Genomic DNA, 18,216 nt, shown 5'->3' with positions numbered 1-18,216 from the left:
CAAAACTGTTGAAGTAGTTCCGCAAAATACAGTAGAAACCCACTGCTTACTAATCATACCAGGCTGATGAATTTCTTTGAAAGTAAATAAGATACAGATGTGTCCTTACACAGCTTTGCTGCAATCATGCTAAAAAGCCCCTCTCGACCCGCCATGTTCCATGAGACTCTGCTAGCATTGGGTGGCCTTTTTGAGTCTTTTTTTGGCAAAAATGCATCTAAGTTACAATGTGACGTGCTAGAACGCACTAGCAGACTTCACTGATTAATTTGATATGTGACATTTTTATATCTGTTTGTAATGGGTCTCTGAATCTGCATACAAAGTGCTACAATAAAGCGGCTGCAGCTTTGTTCATTCCACGTTCTGTTGTGGTTCTTATACAGACTCAGGTGCACAGGGCTGCTATCAGAAATTGTTGGGTCCGGTACTGACAAAATTGGCAGGTGGATAATGTGAGTGGAGCTACTTTGGGGGCAGGGCATCAATTGGTGCGTAAAACAGATTAAAAATGTTTACATATTGTGGCTGTGGGGGTGGTTGTTATCATAGTATGTCAATCTATTTATTATATATGAAACTATACAAATACAGAAATGTAGGAGATAAAACTGCTGTAAATTCACACACACACACAAAGCCAGAATCTATACTAAAACGAAAGCAATGATCCACTTAAAATACCCACATTTAAAGAAGGGGAAGTGCAGGAGAGGCAGGGCTCACAGGCGGCGTTACCACTAGGCAGCTTTAGGCATATGCCTAGAGCGCCGGCCACCAGGGGGCGCCTCAGAGTCCCCTCAGCAACATAAAAAAGTTTATCTTACATTTTAATGTTCACAGTGGCCGCGGGTCTTCAGCCGCACACGCCGCTCTGCCCTACCCCACTGCAGGGCTGTAACAGTTCTGACGATCACTGAGAAAACAGCGCGGGCGCCTTCTCCTTCTCACTCACTGCCAGTGCGAGGTCCCCAGCTCCCTGCCAGCATGCAGCTTTCCCGCACCCAGCCTGTCAGCGCCGGTGATATGTGCTTTATACAAGGTGCCAGCCAGACTCTATCCTCCGTCCAGTTTGACACCACTGCCCTACTTTCCGTTGGAGAGGAAGCCAAGGAGCAGGCTGCCAGGTAGCATCAAAACCTCACGCTGTGTAAAATATATATAGATATATATATATATACACTAACATATACATATATTATATATACTTATATAATATATGTATATGTGTGTATATATAGTATATATATATATATATATATATATATATACACATACCATGCCAATTCTCTTATGTTGTTCAATACAATAATGGTGTTATGGGTAAAACGCTATCCACATATGTTGCACATGTAAGGCATATATATATATATATATATATTTTTTTTTTTTTTATACATATATATATATATATATATATATATATAGTATATATACAGTGGTTAATGGGGGGGGGCAGTGTGATGAAGATTTGCCTAGGGTGCCGAGATTACTTGCACCGGCCCTGGCAGAGCTGGACCTAATGGGGGCACAGGGATGGCAAGACATGGTGGAGGGGGGTTGGCACAGGGCAGTGAATGCTAGACCTTATTGGGGGGCCACAGGGCAGGAAAGGCTGGACAACGGGGGGGCACTGTACTGGGAAGGTTGGACTAAGGTGAGCAAAGGGTAGGGAAGGCCGCTGGACTGGGGGGTGTGACAGGGCAGGAAAGGCTGGCTGGCTGGACTAGGGGTCGGCGCAAGGAAGGTTGGATGGACTGGACTGGGGTGACGGCAGGGAAGGCAGACTGACTAGGTGGACTGGGGTGGGGGGAGCGCAGGGCAGAGTCAGGCACAGGGTCAGAATACCTAGTTTCTTCTACCGACGGCATCTCGGAGAGAGTGGGTCTGGGTGGCAGCTTTGCGGAATGCACCAGGCGGAAACCAGGGAGAAAGAGCATCGGCGGCTTTTGAAATTTGGAGTGTTCGCTCCTAATTTGCTGCCGGCTCCATATATCAAATGCTGCCAATGTTCTTTTTCCTTGGCAGCTCCCCGGTGCATTCCACACTGCTTCCATGGGGTCCCCTCTCTCTCTGCCCAGGGGAACAAAAGTGTCACATATCAAATTAATCAGCACAGTCTGCTGGCGCGTTCTAGTCACATCAAAGTGCGACTTTAAACACATTTTTGGCAAAAAAAAGACCCAATGCTAGCAGAGTAGCACGAGACCTGGCGGTTCACTCACGCCAGGCAAGTTGCGCTGCATGACATTTCGAATTTTACATATATTTTCTTGAAATAAACTGTTGATAATGGTCATGTCATTGTAGTTATTTGCATGCATATCATATAAGGATTTTATCTTTGGCATTTTTCACTCTTTATACAGTTAAATAAATTTCAGTTAGTGTTGTATACTCTGGTGCCCACAATTCCCTTTTTTCTATAGAGGTAATTTGCCCACTTTTCTGATTTATCTGGAGTATCTCCACATTTATTTTATGCGTATGTCCGCATTACACTTATTATAATTAATCTTCTGTATTCTGTTCTAGGATATCCAGCCCAATGAATTCAGTTGTTGTTCTTGCATCATATGCTGTACAATGTAAGTAACTATCCAGTCACTATGGCATGTGACCATGTCAGTGCTGATTTTTTGTTTTTCACTTCTCCATTATTACTATCATCAGACCACTTTGCTCACAGTTTCCCTGAAGCTTATGATTTTTTTTATTTTTATATCAATGGCAGAACACATTGTAGAGTAATCATATACATGGCGAGTAATGTGAGATCCATGTTCATTATATATTTTTAAATATTTGAAATTCACTATGCACATTTTTCTGCATATTGCTAGAATGCACTATTTATTTTTTCAGGTTTGTGGTTTCAAACTATCTTTTTAAACAGCACATTGCATATAAATTTATGCAATTTCAGCAATGATATTTTACATTGAAATTAAAAGTTTATGTACAGATGTGTCCTTGTACACTATTGCACTGCAGCTGCACCAAACATCCCTTCTCGTGGCACCATGTCTTGTGCAACTTGTGCTGAGCGTCTTTTTTGCTTGATTGTGTATCTTAGTCACAATCGGATGCGACAAAGCCGTAGAAAGATATACAAGTGTCACGTATCAAATTAATAAATGCTGTCTTTTGAAGCGGTTTTGACACATCTGATTGTGAAAATCATATGATAAAGACACTCCACTGCTCACTCCCACCAGGTGTCTCGCGCCGTGTGGTGTACTAAGGCTAGGTGTATGAGGACACATTTGTACTTCAGGATAGATATATATATTCCACAAGTCTTGCACGCACACCACTTCAATACGTCATAAAGGGGGTGCCACTAAGATCTCTCAGATCAAAAACATGAAACTGTTGTCCCGTATCCTCCGACAAGGGCACTCGCCAAAGTCACATTTAGAAAAGAAATGATTTATTTGGGCTGCATGTTGCCACAATCAATGTCAATGATCAACTTCAAAATATGTTATCCATTGATTTGTCAATGTTTCAGTCCTAAAAGGACCTTCCTCAGGACATTAATATTCAGCAGCGAGGTAAAAGTAGACATATGCTAATACACACAACATAATCTGTGAAAAAAACAAATACAAATATAAACAGACTTATGCTGCAATATTTATTGCAATATTAGCTGTTGGTCAAACACAACCTTCTGGTTACTCTTCAAATCACCATTTGTTTATGTTTTGGATATTATTCATAAAATAAAAGCCCTATGGTAACCCATAATTCTTATACGCGAATATTTTATTCTTAGTATATCAACAGAGGTAAAAATATATAAAACAATTTACAATACAAATCAATACATAAATAGCATAAAACAACTTTTAGTAAACCTGCCCCAGTACAGAAGGATAGATGTTATCTGCCACCTACACCCTTGCAGGTGTGAGCTCTTAGGTGGACCTCTTATGTGGTAGGTGCAGGTTTTTCAATGCGATGACCCTACGTGTTTCATCCACATACGGGACTTCATCAGGGGTACACACTTTAAAAAGACAAAACATATGATGATAAATACAATTTCATATTTACAGTGTATAACAAATATATCCATAGTCATGTACTTGACATCAATCTTGATTAATATTTATACAACATGAAGACAGAAGAGAAGGTTCAAATAAAAGAAGTTTATCCAGTCAGAGGTTTAACAATGGCTACTTGCAATAAATTTGGTATTTATTTTCTATATAGTCACATGTCTCAATAAAAAAAAAATAAAAAAAAAATAAATAAATACGTGATAAATTAAGTATATACCAGGTGGTTCTTATAACCCTTATATTGTAGTGATTGGGTCTAAATACCCCTCAATAATATAAGTTTATTTTCTATCCCTTAGTTGGGAATGGCCCAAAAAAATGGCTCTCAAAAGTTTATAGAAAAAAAGTAGAGAATATTAATTCTACTTTATAGGGGCTACTGTTAATTTTAAATATATTCATTAGGAAAAAGGATTAGTACATACCAATTAGTTCTATATAAAATCTTATAACAATTTTACTGGAACAATTAGATGGATGCTTTTCAACCAGTAAATGTAACCTAGTATATAATGGACAGTATTGTACCTTTGTTATTATACATACAGTACAATACATTTATTCCAATGACAACATAAACATCCCTATTTACTTAATGAGAAGGCTACATACCAGATTCCTTAATAGCAATTTAAATATGAAGACGTATCATATACTCCCAATGTGTAAAAAACGATGAGACCCAGTGCCAAGCAAGTGGTAAAACCTAATGTGAAGGACAATAGTATAAAATGGATGAAATTCCTCCCTTAGTGGGTTAATTGGTTTTCTGTAAGGGGCGGTGAAAATAACTCAAAAGTATTTATCCATTATCAATTTATATATATATATATATATATTTATATATATATATATATATATATATATATATATATATATATATATATATAGTGGCTATACTGTAGGGGTGTGTATAGCCCATAATAGCTCTTTAGAAACCATATAATTATAATGCATGTTGATTTGTATGTACTCAAATGTTATACACATGATTAGAATGTGTACCTCACATTTCCAAGCATATACCCAGTATCTTTGTTACTTATACAGGAGAGTCCATACATAATACTGCATAGTTTATATATCCATAATTACAATATTATATAACAGAGTTTATTAAAGATAGTATTTAACAGATGCTAGTGTAGTCCATATAGCCATGGTTTACAATTAGAGTCTCCAAAAAAATAAGCTTTTACAAGGGCAATCAAAAAGGTTTTTACTCACTCTATTCAGTCAAATGAAGTGTATGTCTCCCACTGTTAGCAGTAAATGCTGCAGTGGCAAATGCAGGATTTGCAAAGGGGGGTTTCCAAATACTATATTACACAACCAATGCCAAAAAAATCTAAGCACATAAAGGCAGCACTTCTCGGGTACTCAATAATCCAAGATTGTCAATCCATTTATTACATCTTTCATCAATGCCTTAATGAAAGAAAATAATAATAAATATATAAATTGCATAGTTGGGTACTCAGGATGAATTGAATACGCTTCAGGGGTGCCCTCTATTAGTTAAATTCTAGGGAAAATACAATGTGGAGCTTTTCAGCCCCTCCAAGAAATAAAATGGCAGCATTGAGTCCTCCATTGGAAACAGACACAGACACACACACACTGACAAAACTACACTGACACACACTGACACAGACACACACACACACTGACAAAGACTACACAGCAGGCTTGCCTACCCTCCCGATTTGTCCGGTAGCCTTCCGATTTTTGGGTGCCGCTCCCGGCCCCCCGGAAAGGCAGCCAGCAACCCTCCCTACCTCCCCCCATAATAAACTAAAAAACCCCGCAGCGGGGGGGGGGCTGTGACGCATTTCACACCGATTAATGGCATTGTGAAGAGAGAGCGGGGCCACGATGACGCAATCGTGCGGCCCTGCCCCTGGCTCCACCCCCAATGTGCCGTGAATGACCAGGCACGCCCCCCACTGTTAGCCGACAATCAGCTCCCTCCTGGAAGGAGGGAGCTGATTGTCAGCAAGTATGCTACACAGACACACATTGACACACACACACACTGACATAGACACACACACTGACAAAGACTACACAGACACACACACTGACACACACCATACTTGCCTACTTTGTAAAAGCATTTCACGGAATTGTGAAAGCAGCACCTATGAGCGTGGCGGTAAAGTGGGCGTGTACTGATACATCTGAGAGGCATGTCATATAACTGACATATCTAAATGTAAATGAGCTCAAAAGCAGTTAGTAAGATCTACTTTTTGATGAAAACACACTAATACATTACAGAAAATGCATGTAACCCTGGGGATCATTGTGCCTTATACCCAAAGCAGGGAAATGATACTAATGATCCCATTTGAATGTAAATATCTCTGTTTATTTTTATGTATAACATATTCATAATGGGGGTAAGGTAGAATCAGGGAGTTTAGTAGGCTCTTCAGGGAGTCAGGGAGATGGCAACTGTTTCAGGGAGTCTCCCTGACAATCAGGGAGAGTTGGCAAGTATGACACCACACACACACTGACACAAACACACCTCTCACTTAAAAACACAAATAAATACAGCTCTGGCATCAGTGCAGCCCACATGTTATACACAGACCTGCAGTGCAGCTTGAGTCCAGGAGAGTGCGCGGGTGTGCTGGGAGATCTCCGGGCTGTGTAATTATACTCCCTTATCCTGACATCACTTCCTCCTTCATTAGCCATAAGGAAGTGTGCAAAAAGTGGCCATACGATTCTATATAATTGGAAAACATGTAGAATTCAAAACAATTAGCCCATAATGAGGGAATTAAATTATTAGCAATGTTCAGAGGTGAGGTAGTGTGCAAAAAGTGGACATAGGATTATATATAATTGGAAGATATGCAGAATTTAGAACAATTAGCCTATTAGAATTAAAGTGTTAGCAATGTGTTGGTGATACAGAAATTAGTTTAAGTAATAGTATGCCCCTCAATTATCCCAGATAACATTGTGCCGCTGGAACGCATGAAATTAGGCCTTCTCCCTGCATTCTACCAATGGGGAGTGGAAATATCCAGCCTCTTACAATACAATATGAGGGTGATGGATATAAATTTATCTAAGGGTTTATATATACATATATATATATATATATATACAGTATATATTTATATATACAGTGTGTGTGTGTATATATATATATATATAATATTTATGAGGTCTGTCACATACGGTTGTGTGCCGCACTGTGCCATATTTAGGCTCCTGCAGCTTACCTAAGCATAAGACAGGACCAGTATATTGCTGTACCCAGTGCCATATTGTGCTTCATTTTACCCTGCAAACCTGTCTGACAAGGGTAGTGAACACTTTCCTGTGCCATATTTGGGCTGTGTGCTCCTGAAGCTCCCAAGCATAAGACAGGACCTTTATATTGCATTCCTACTAGTATCCTACATACACGGTGGTTGCATTATAACCAGTGCCATATTGTGTGCCATATTAGTTTGCAGTTAGGTCTAGCAAAGGCAAGAGTAACAAACAAGCACCTGCACCCATAATGCTATCATGCAAACTATGTGCTGCAGGCTTATGTGAGGAGGTTTTGATACAAGATGGGTTATGTAGCAAGTGTTATACTTCTTCAGGCCCATGAGACAACCCAGTGCCTGTACAATTGCGGACCGCCTTGCGGTTCTGGCTGTCATTCCTCCTATGGGGTTATCACACCAGGCAGTAACTTCCCCTTTGGGGTTTAGGTGATACAGGTACCTCCTTTGCCCCCAACATGGGTAGATGTACTCTCTAACTCTGTGCAGAGGTAATGGCTACATCTAATGCCTGTCAAACCATGTTGCAAGGTGAGAAACCCATTTCCAGGAAGCCCTCCTAAGCGTTCTGTGTTATCGTCACAGTCCATGCAACTCTCAGATTTAGAATTATCATTTGAGGAGGCAGTAGATACTGATCTCTCTAACCCTAACTCCCTTCTGGAGGGTTTTGAGAGTCGGTCAAAAATACAGCTGCCTTGGTATGTGCTGTCAGATCCATTTTATTAATAGAAGACGATGAACCAGCCCCTATATATAAGCACCCTCTGTTTAAACGACATAAAGTGGCTTCAGCAAAATCCCTCTATTGAATCCACTAGCTGAACACAAGGCTGGAGCCTGGCAAACACCTGGTAAGAGGTTTCAACCACCAAAACGTCTGACCTCATGTTACCCTTTTTCTGTGGCTCATTGTGCAAAATGGGTATTACCCTCTGTGGTGGATTCACATGTTAAGTGCTACGTTGCCTCTCTTTCACGGGCTGTTGCCTGTCCAATCATGGCTCTTTCTAAATCTGATGCACTTGAAGATTTTTTTTTCCCTCAGATGCTTCTAGGGATAAGATGTCGTTTGTTGCTCACATTCGAGATGCAGTTTCCTATATTAGAAAAGCTACATTGGATGCCAGTCTCCTAACCTCCAGAGTTTCGGCCGCGGCTGGGTCTGCCCGCCATATGCTGTGGCTATCCTCATGGAAAGCAGATGCGGATTCCAAGAAAGGCCTAGAAGGGTTAGCCTTCAATGGGGAGATCTTGTTTGGCCCAGACCTTGACAAGATTATAACCATGTTGGCAGCATCAAAAACTGCATTTCTGCCTTCAGCAACTACTTCTACGAGTCCTCATACTACATTGCTTAAGTCCTTTCATCCTCAGGGAAAACCTAAAGGCCAGTACTTTCCTAGGCAGTCTGTTTCCACTAGGGCCGCCAAACCCAGGTCCATGTAGACTTGGAACACCAGATGTCCTGCTTCAAAACCCAAGGCTAAACCCTCAGCCTGACAGGATGGGCCTCCCTCTGGGATATCCCAGAGTGGGAGGCCAACTTCTTCAGTTCACCCAGTGCTGGTGTCAAACCACCACATATGCTTGGGTATGAGAAGTGGTCTTTCACGGGTATGCCCTCTCATTTCTCAGATGGCCTCCCCATCAGTCTTTCTACACAGGCCGTACTTCAGACCTGAATAAGGCCTTATAAATCCAGAAAGCCATATAGTCATTGCTACAAGCAGGGATAATTGTGCCAGTCTCACTATCTCAGCGAAAGACTGGTTATTATTCTACTCTCTTTCTGGTGCAGAAGCCGAATGGGTCTCATCGGCCTATCCTCAACCTCAAATCCCTGAACAAATTCCTCAGGGCACCCAGGTTCTGGATGGAAACCCTACGCTCCTTCATCCTAGCTATGGAGCCTGGGGACTTTATGGTATCTCTGCGCCCTACATGTACCTATTGCGCCCTCACATCAGTGATATCTCTGGTTTGCTATACTACTGCAACACTTCCATTTTCAGGCTCTGCCCTTTGTACTATCCACAGCTCCATGGGTGTTTACAAAAATCATGGTTATCATGGCGGCCCACCTTGGTGGTCAGGGTATCCGACTTTTACAATATCTGGATGACGTCCTGCTCCTATCAGGATGCCCAGATGTGCTTCACCACTATCTGCAGTTAACCATTGCTTTCCTGCACAAGCACGGATGGTTAATCAACTGGAAAAAGGTCCTCCCTGAATTCCTCACAGAGAATGATTCATCTGGGAGCCCTGCTGGATTCTCAGGATCAGAGAATATTTCTGAAATCAGACAAGATCTCCACACTTCAACTACGAGTGTGCAGATGTCTCCACAGTCGCCGAGTGTCGATCACTCAGCAATGCAGGTTCTGGGATCCATGGTGTCCACCTTCGACATGGTGGAATCTGCTCAGTTCCATTCCAGGACTTTGCAAAGGCAGATCCTCTCCAGGTGGAACTGGTTACCCCATTGGATCAAAGCTCAGTCAATGGTGCTCTCTCCAGAGGTGCGTCTGTCTCTATCTTGGTGGCTACAGACATCTCATCTAACAAGGGACCCCCTTTTGGATCCTGCACCTGGTAATCCTAACAACGGAAGCCAGTCTCCGGGGCTGAGGCATAGTGAATGGGCCGCACTTCTTTCAGAGCCATTAGACTTCGGTCGAATCAACCCTGCCAATCAACATATTGGAACTTCGAGCTACCTACAGGGCCCTCAAATTGGCCCAGCACATACTTCATGGAAAACCTGTACAGGGTCAATCCAAATATGCCACAACAGTGGCTTACATCTATCATCAAGGGGCTACTCAAAGTCAGACAGCAATGGCAGAAGTGTCCCGCATTCTGACATGGGCCGAGGGTCACATCCTGGCCATCTCGGCAGTATTCATTCTGGGAGTTCTCAATTGGGTAGCAGACTCCCACAGCCGTCACAACATGCATACTGGGGAATGGTTGCTTCACAAAGAGGTGTTTCAACTCCTAGTGTACAGATGGGGCCTCCCAGAGGTGGACCTCATGGCCTACCGACACAATCACAGACTGCCTGTGTACGGGTCCAGAACTAGAGATGCCAAGGCAGCCTTCATATTGTCAGTGTAGTGAACCTTCCAGTTTGCATACCTCTTCCCTCCAGTCTCCCTTCTTCCTCGAGTTCTTCGGAAGTTCAATCAAGATGGAGGCACTGTCTTGATGGTGGCTCCAGCTTGGCCCAGACATCATTGGTACTCAGATCTTCGGAGTCTCTCCACTGACAATCTGTTCCTGCTACCTCAGCATCCAGACCTGTTGTTTCAGGGTCCTTGTCTGTACCCGGACCTGGATCATCTGTCTTTTACAGCGTGACTCTTGAGATATTCCTCCTAAGGTCCAAAGGATTTGTCTAGCTGTGTCATCAAAACAATGCTTAGATCGAGGTAAGCCTGCTTCTGCCAGGATCTACCACAGAGTGTGGCATTCATATTTCCGGTAGTGTCGTAATAGAAATTACTACCCTCAGTTGTTTTGGATTTCCAGTGTCCTGGCATTCCTTCAAGCTGGATGGGACTTCGGCCTATGCCTGGCCTCGTTAAAAGTGCTTGTCTCTGCACTATCAGTGTGGTCCCAATGTAGAATTGCTCTGCTCCCAGATATCCACACCTTCCTCCAGGGTGTCCTCTGGTACCAACCTCCCTGTGTCCCCTCAGTTGCTGCTTGGGATTTGGCAGTAGTTCTTCAGGCCCTCCAGGGTCCTCCAGATGAATCATTAGATTCGGTGGAACTTAAGTGGAACATCTAAGATTCTTTTTCTTCTGGCTATTGCATCTGCCAGGAGGGTGTCAGGATTGGAGGTACTCTGCTGTCGTTCTCCCTTTGCGATATTTCACCAGGAGAGGGCTGTGCTTCGCACTTACCCTGAGTTCCTTCCTAAAGTTGTTTCTAGTTTCCATATTAATCGGGAGATTATAGTAACTGCCTTTGAATTACCAAAACTCACGGCAGGTGAGGCCTCCTTGGATGTGGTCCGCGTCCTCAGGATTATATGGACCATATCAGTTCTCTTCGGAAATCAGACTCCTTGTTTGTGCTGTATGGATATCACAAGAAAGGATGGACAGCCAACAAGCAAACATTGACTAGATGGCTTCGTATGACTATTTCAGAAGCTTACTCACAGGCGGACCTGCATGTTCCAGCTTCTGTTTATGCTCATTCTACTCAGTATGTGGGTCACTCGTGGGCAGCTCGCAGTGTTGCCTTGGCTGGTCAGCTGTGTAAGGCAGCCACGTGGTCTTCTGTCCAGGCCTTTCTAAGGTTCTATGCCTTTGATACCTTTGCCTCTCAGGATGCTTCTTTTGGGTGCCGGATTCTCCTCTTAGCGCAGGAACGTCCCCACCCTTAAAAATGACTGCTTTGGGGCATCCCCAAGTTCCCTCTGTGGAGCCTATGGACCCTGAAGAAGAAAATTAGAGTTATGGTCCTTTCTGGTGAGGGTGCTATGGCGTGGTCTTTCTGGTGGGGGAGCTGGCATATGGACATTGGCATTGTGTGTGCACAGAGGTCTGCCAGCATTGGGCCATCCTGGCAGGGATAAGACTAGTGGCATCTCCGCGTCACAGCTGTCTGGGCGTCACCATGTTGTCTTTGGCCATGTGACATAGCAGGCCAGTGGTCTGTGGGTCACCTGCTCTCTCTGGTCTATCACGTTCTGTTCCTGGGTACTTAAGGGTGTTTGGAGTGCCCTGTAGTTGCCAGTGCAACATGTTTCACAGCATCAGCTGTGAGAGAGAGTTCTTGCGCTCCTGAACCTGAGACCTGTGCTCCGGTGCTTGCCCTAGCTCCTTGTCCCCTAGCTCCTTGTCTGCTTTTGGCTCCCTTCAGTCTGCACTGCTCTGCCTTGCCTTGCACTCAGCTGGAGATCGCCCTGCACCTTCCACCAGACCCACTCCTGTCTGAACCTGTCTCCACAGTTAACACATTCCCGTATAGGCATCATCACAGCATTACTGGATTCTCCTTTCAGTCATCATCACAGCATTACCGGATTCTCCTTTCAGTCATCATCACAGTTTTACCAGATTCTCCTTTCAGCCATCATCACAGCATTTCCAGATATCCCTCTATGCCATTACTCTGCATACCAGAATATCCATTTCACCTTTACAGTGTATCTGAATTCACCTTATTCATCTCTGCCACCGTGCTGGACATTTGTTTATTCCCACTCACTACAGTTTCCTCCTGCTACATTTATTAGTTTGATATTTCTGGACTTCAGTTTATCTTCTTGTTCATGTCTACCAACATTCACATTGAACAACCTACTTTTCAATTTAAACTTGTTCCGGTGTTTACTCCTGTTACCACCCTGGGTCCTCAACAAACACAGACTCTAACAGTTTGCACTGGCCAAATGGATTCGGCCACTGAACAGGAGTCCAGAACAGTTTTAATTCTCGGCATGGCTTCTCACCTGGAATGATTGGAAACCATGCAACAGCAATTAGCACAGTATGTTCAAGAAATGGCACTCCATCACTATATCTTACAAGCTACACTAACTATTCCAAGTATGCCTGCAGTTACTCCTGTCTCCACTTCTGTGGTATCTGCCTCTGGAGTTCCTCCCTTGTTTGTATTTGCCTACACCTGGCAAGCTTGATGGCAAACCTCAACTGTGTCATGGATTCCTTAACCATTGTGATGTACATTTTACTTTACAACCCTCCAATTTCCCTTCTCCTAAAACCAAAGTGGCCTATATTGTGTCTTTATTGCCTGGCTCAGCCTTAGTTTGGGTTTCTCCGCTCTGGGAGTGATCAGATCTGTTACTGGATAATTACCCAGAATTTTAAACATCATTCAAGATCATTTTGATGAGCCTGGAAGAACCACTTTTGCTTCTTCCAGTATTATGAATCTGAAACAAGGTATCCGTCCTGTCAGTCAGTACATCTTTCAGTTCCAGATGTTCACATCAGAGCTCAGATGGAACGAAGAAACCCTAACATCGGCCTTCTGGCACGGACTATCGGATCATATAAAGGATGACCTAGCCACTCGAGATTTACCCTCAAGCCATAATGATTAATTTCTCCATGCAGCAAAGTTGATGTATGGTTTAGAGAGCGCCAAGCTTAAAAGCACAGAGCTGGTCGTATTAGGCCTCATCCTCTACCTGCTCCTACCCATTGTTGTCCCTCCTTTACTGATGAAGAACCCATGCAGGTTAATCATACCCATCTTTCTAAAGAAGAACAACAGAGACTCATTCAAAAGAACCTTTGTCTATACTGTGGAGGCACGAGTCACCTGGTGGCTTCCTGTACCTGCAAGCCGGGAAACACATGTTCCTAACTAGTCTCGGGGACACTCAGGAGTATTACTTCCGTACCTAAAGCAGAATGATTCTGTCTTGTCCATAGCTCTGGACATTAAGTCTAGTCCTGTATTCGTATGTGCCCTCCTGGATTCTGGGACAGTAGAAAATTTCATGTCCCTTAGTTTGGCAGATAAATTACAAATTCCTTGCGTCACCTTGGATCATGCTATCTCCTTGACCTCTATCGATGGTAGACCTATTTCAAGTGGGACTGTGTCTAAAAGAACTGTTTTAGTTCGGATTGGAGCCCTTCATGTTGAACATATCAGATTCTTAAACATTCACAAGGCTTCCCATGAGATTATACTCGGACACCCCTGGCTGCATAAGCACAATCCCCGAATTGAGTTTAGTAATATGCAGGTTCAGTCATGGAGTGAGAAATGCCAGGGGTCTTGCCTCCCGAAGATCCGACCTCTGAGAGAATTTCAGGCGTTAATGGTTCCATCTATACCTAAGGAATATCAATCGTTCACTGATGGTTTCTCCAAGAAACAAGCTAACATCTTACCTCCCCATAGGGAATGGGATTGTTCCATCGACTTGTTACTTGGGAAGATGCCTCACCGTCATCAGAACTCCGTTGTCCTTACCAGAAACTGATGCCATGTCAGTATACACCCAAGAGAATTTAAAAAAGGGATTTATCCGACCATCTACTTCACCTGCTGGAGCAGGATTCTTCTTTGTTTCTGAAAAGGATGGAGGCTTGAGACCATGTATAGATTATAGAGGTCTGAATGATATCATGGTGAAGAACAGATGCCCACTACCATTAATCACCAAATTATTTGACATGGTTAAGGGATCCACTATATTCTCTAACTTAAATCTCTGAGGTGCATATAATCTCATCCATATCTGAGCTGGTGATGAGTGGAAAACAGCATTCAACACAAGGGACAGTCATTTTGAATATTTGGTCATGCCGTTTGGGCTGTGTAACGTACCTGCTTTTTTTCAAGGTTTTGTTAAAGAGATCTTTAGGGATCTCTTTTATGTCTAAGTTGTTGTCTATTTAGATTACATTTTGATATTTTCTTCCTTTCCTAAGGAACACCACAATCATATCAAAGAAGTCTTGTCTCGTCTGAGGAAGAACCATCTGTATTGTGAGTTGGAGAAATGTGTGTTCGGTGTACTAAGTATTCAATCTTGGATATATCATTTCCGGATCAGGGTTGGAAATGGACCCCAAGAAAGTTCAAGCAGTCTTGGATTGGTACCGTCCCACGTCTTTGAAAGCCATCCAGAGATTTCTCAGTTTCTCCAATTATTATCGTCATTTTATTAAGGGATTCTCTTTGTGGCTCCCATCACAGCCTTAAGTTGAAAAGGTGCCAATCTTGCCATATGGCCCCCTGATGCGGAGACACCCTTTCAACTTCTCAAGCAAGCCTTTATCACAGCTCCCGTTTTGAGACAACCGGATGTCAATAGGCCATTTTTATTGGAAGTGGATGCTTCGTCTGAAACAGCGGGAGCTGTCCTGTCTTAGCGCTTCGAGGATAACCGGATTCATACGTGTGGTTTCTTTTCAAAGAAATTCTCTCTTCCTGAAAGAAACTATGCATAGGCGAGCAGGAGCTTTTAGCTGTCAAGTTGGCTTTAAATGAATGACGGTACCTCCTAGAGGGCACTAAGTTCTCTTTCACCATTTTCACAGACCACAGGAATTTTTTTTTTTCAGACAGCCAGACTTTATCACCAGGAGCCAGCACTGGACCCCTCCTCCTTCTCCTATCTGCAAACAGCTTGTACCTTGAAGAAGTTCTACACAAATCCTCTTTACCATCTTCCAGACCCTAAAGAATCGATTCACTGTACCACGTACGGCTGGTAGTGATACTCGCTGAAGTGCTGGTAACTCGGGTAACACTGGATGCATACCATACTGAACAAAGAATGGATAATGTCCTGATGCCTCATGGTATAGGTTATTTTGGGCATATTCAGCCCAAGGTAGCAGAGAGACTCAGTCATCTTGATTGGCTGAAACATACATCCTAATGAATTTTTCCAATTCTTGGTTTACTTGTTCAGTCTGGCCATTACTCTGGGGATGATAGGCCGAAGAAAATCTCAGATTGATCCCAAATCACCTGCATAATGCTCTCCAGAACTTAGAGGTGAACTGTACCCCTCTGTCGGAAACAATGTCCTTAGGAACCCATGTAACCTTTTACAAAAATCTCTGCCAACTTCAGTGCTGAGGGTAGACCTTTCAAAGGAATAATGTGAGCAGCCTTGGATAACCTATCCACCACCACCAGATTTGTGTTGAACCCTTGGCATGAAGGCAGACAAGTCAAAAAGTCCATGGAAATATGAGTCCAAGGGCAATCAGGCACTGGTAGTGGCAACAGAGAATCGGATGGAGAGTGTGGTGGAATCTTATGCTGAGTACAAATATGATAAGCTGCCACAAAGTCCTTTACATCCTGATGGATTGTCGGCCACCAGTACCTCCTGAGGATCAGTTCCAAGGTTTTTTTGATGCCTGCATGCCCGCTGAAATGTGATGAATGCGCCCACTGAAGTAGTTTAGCCCGAAGTTCTGAGGCTATGAATGTTTTCCCCAGTAGAATCTTGACCCTCTTCGTGGCTGCTAAGAAACAGGCAGGGTTTAGGGTGGCCTTATCCTCCTTTTCTTCTTCCATTTCAGCAGAACTAAATGCTCGAGACAGGGCATCGGCCTTGATGTTCTTATTACCCGGCTGGTAAGCAATCTCTAGATTTAAATCGATCAAAGAACAATGACCATCTGAACTGATGATAATTTAAACAGTGTGCTGTCTTGTGGTACGTCAAATTCTTATGATCAGTGTAGTCTGTTATGGGGAATTTAGCTCCTTCTAACAAGTAACACCATTCTTGTAGAGACAGTTTGATGGCAAGTAGTTCCTTGTCACCAACAGCATAATTCCTACCACTTATTTCCTTTGTCTCTCTGTGACAGGACTGCCCCCAACCCAAACCGTGGAAGCGTCCACCTCCTGAAAAATTGGTTTGTCACAATCAGGTTGTCTCAGGATGGGTGCTGAAAGGAACTGCTGTTTTAAATGGACAAAGGCTTCCTCTGCCTCAGTTGACCACTCACGAGTGTCCTGACCTTTCCTGGTAAGAGCAGTGATGGGAGCAGCGATGGAAGAGTAATTCCTGATGAATTGGCGGTAGAAGTTGCAAAAACCCAGGAAGCGTTGTATTGCTTTCAATCCAACTGGGTGGAACCAGTTGACAATAGCTGCAAGCTGGGTCCATTCGAAGGCAGGAACCCGAGATTATGTACCCCAGAAATGTCAGTTCATTTTGTTCAAAAGAGCATTTCTCAAGTTTGCAGAAAGGCTGATTAGCTTAGAGACGAGACAGCACCTCACAAACATTTTGACGATGACGTTCTATATCTTCAGAGAATTTTAGGATATCGTCCAAATACACCACTACGAATTCATACAACAGATCCTGGAAAATATGATTCATATATTTTTTTAAATACAGCTGGGGCACTGCTTAATCCGAAAGGCTTAACTAAGTATTCGTAGTGGCCATCTCGAGTGTTAAAGGCCGTTTTCCACTCATCTCCTAAATTGTAGGCCCCGCGAAGATCTAGCTTAGTGAAAATCTTTGCCCTCTTAATTAGATCACAGAGTTCTGAAATCAGGGGTAGCGGGAACTGATCCTTGATGGTAATTGCATTCAGGCCCCGGTAATTGATGCATGGTCTCGAACCCCCATCCTTTTTTAAAAAAAAAAAGACACGCTCCAGCAGGAGATTTAGACTCTGATAAATCCACGTTCCAGGTTCTCTGTAATGTATTCAGTAACTGCCTGGGATTCGCGAAGTGAGAGGGGAAAAATTCTTCCATGAGGTGGGACCTTTCCAGGCAATAAATCTATAGTGCAATCCCACTCCCGATGGGCAGGAAGCATCTCTGCAGCCTTTTTGCTGAACACATCTCTGAAGGACTGGTATGGAGCCAGAAGCTGATCTTCAGACGAGACAATGGAGGTCCGAATGTTGCGGTGAGGTGGTTTTGACAGACAACAAACAAGACCCTCGGCAATGAGAACCCCATGACAGGATTTGAGGCTCTCTCCAGCCAAGGAAAACCCAGGATAACACGACTTTTGGCTGACGGGAGCATATAGAATGTTATTGATTCCCGATGAAGAGCCCCTATTTGCATGCTGATTTCTGTTGTCTGTGACTGAATGGTAGCCATGGGAAGTTTATTTCCATCCACGCCAATGATGCCAAGGGGTTTTTGCAGCGGCATGCTAGCAATACCTAACTCTTGGAACTTTTTAGCCATGATGAGATTGCCATCGGCACCTGCATCTAAGAAGGCTTTGACTTCTTCACAGGAAGCTCCCATGACCAGGGTTACATCGATGAAAAACTGGGAAGTAACTTGATTTTTTCTGGTGCATTTCAACGCACCTAAACTGAACACCCCTCGATTTA

At 43.3% G+C, this 18,216-nt stretch overlaps 1 protein-coding gene across 21 annotated transcripts in view; it reads left to right on the top strand.

The window, feature by feature from the left end:
• Positions 1–18,216, top strand: part of PTPN3 (protein tyrosine phosphatase non-receptor type 3) — a 753,142-nt gene that overhangs the window by 250,510 nt on the left and 484,416 nt on the right. For all 21 annotated transcript variants that reach the window (XR_015878492.1, XR_015878493.1, XR_015878491.1 and 18 more), the window contains one exon: positions 2,536–2,588. Coding sequence is in view for 18 of the 21 variants with exons in the window: in XM_088473605.1 (XP_088329731.1) it covers positions 2,536–2,588 (53 nt within the window). In the remaining 3 variants the exon portion in view is untranslated. The remainder of the gene's footprint in view (positions 1–2,535; positions 2,589–18,216) is intronic.

This window comes from Taudactylus pleione, unplaced genomic scaffold (genome assembly GCF_031769625.1).
Source record: "Taudactylus pleione unplaced genomic scaffold, aTauple2 ptg000137l, whole genome shotgun sequence".
Taxonomy (NCBI): domain Eukaryota; kingdom Metazoa; phylum Chordata; class Amphibia; order Anura; family Myobatrachidae; genus Taudactylus; species Taudactylus pleione.
The sequence above is the reverse complement of the archived record's forward strand: the minus strand, read 5'-3'. Positions and strand labels throughout refer to the sequence as shown.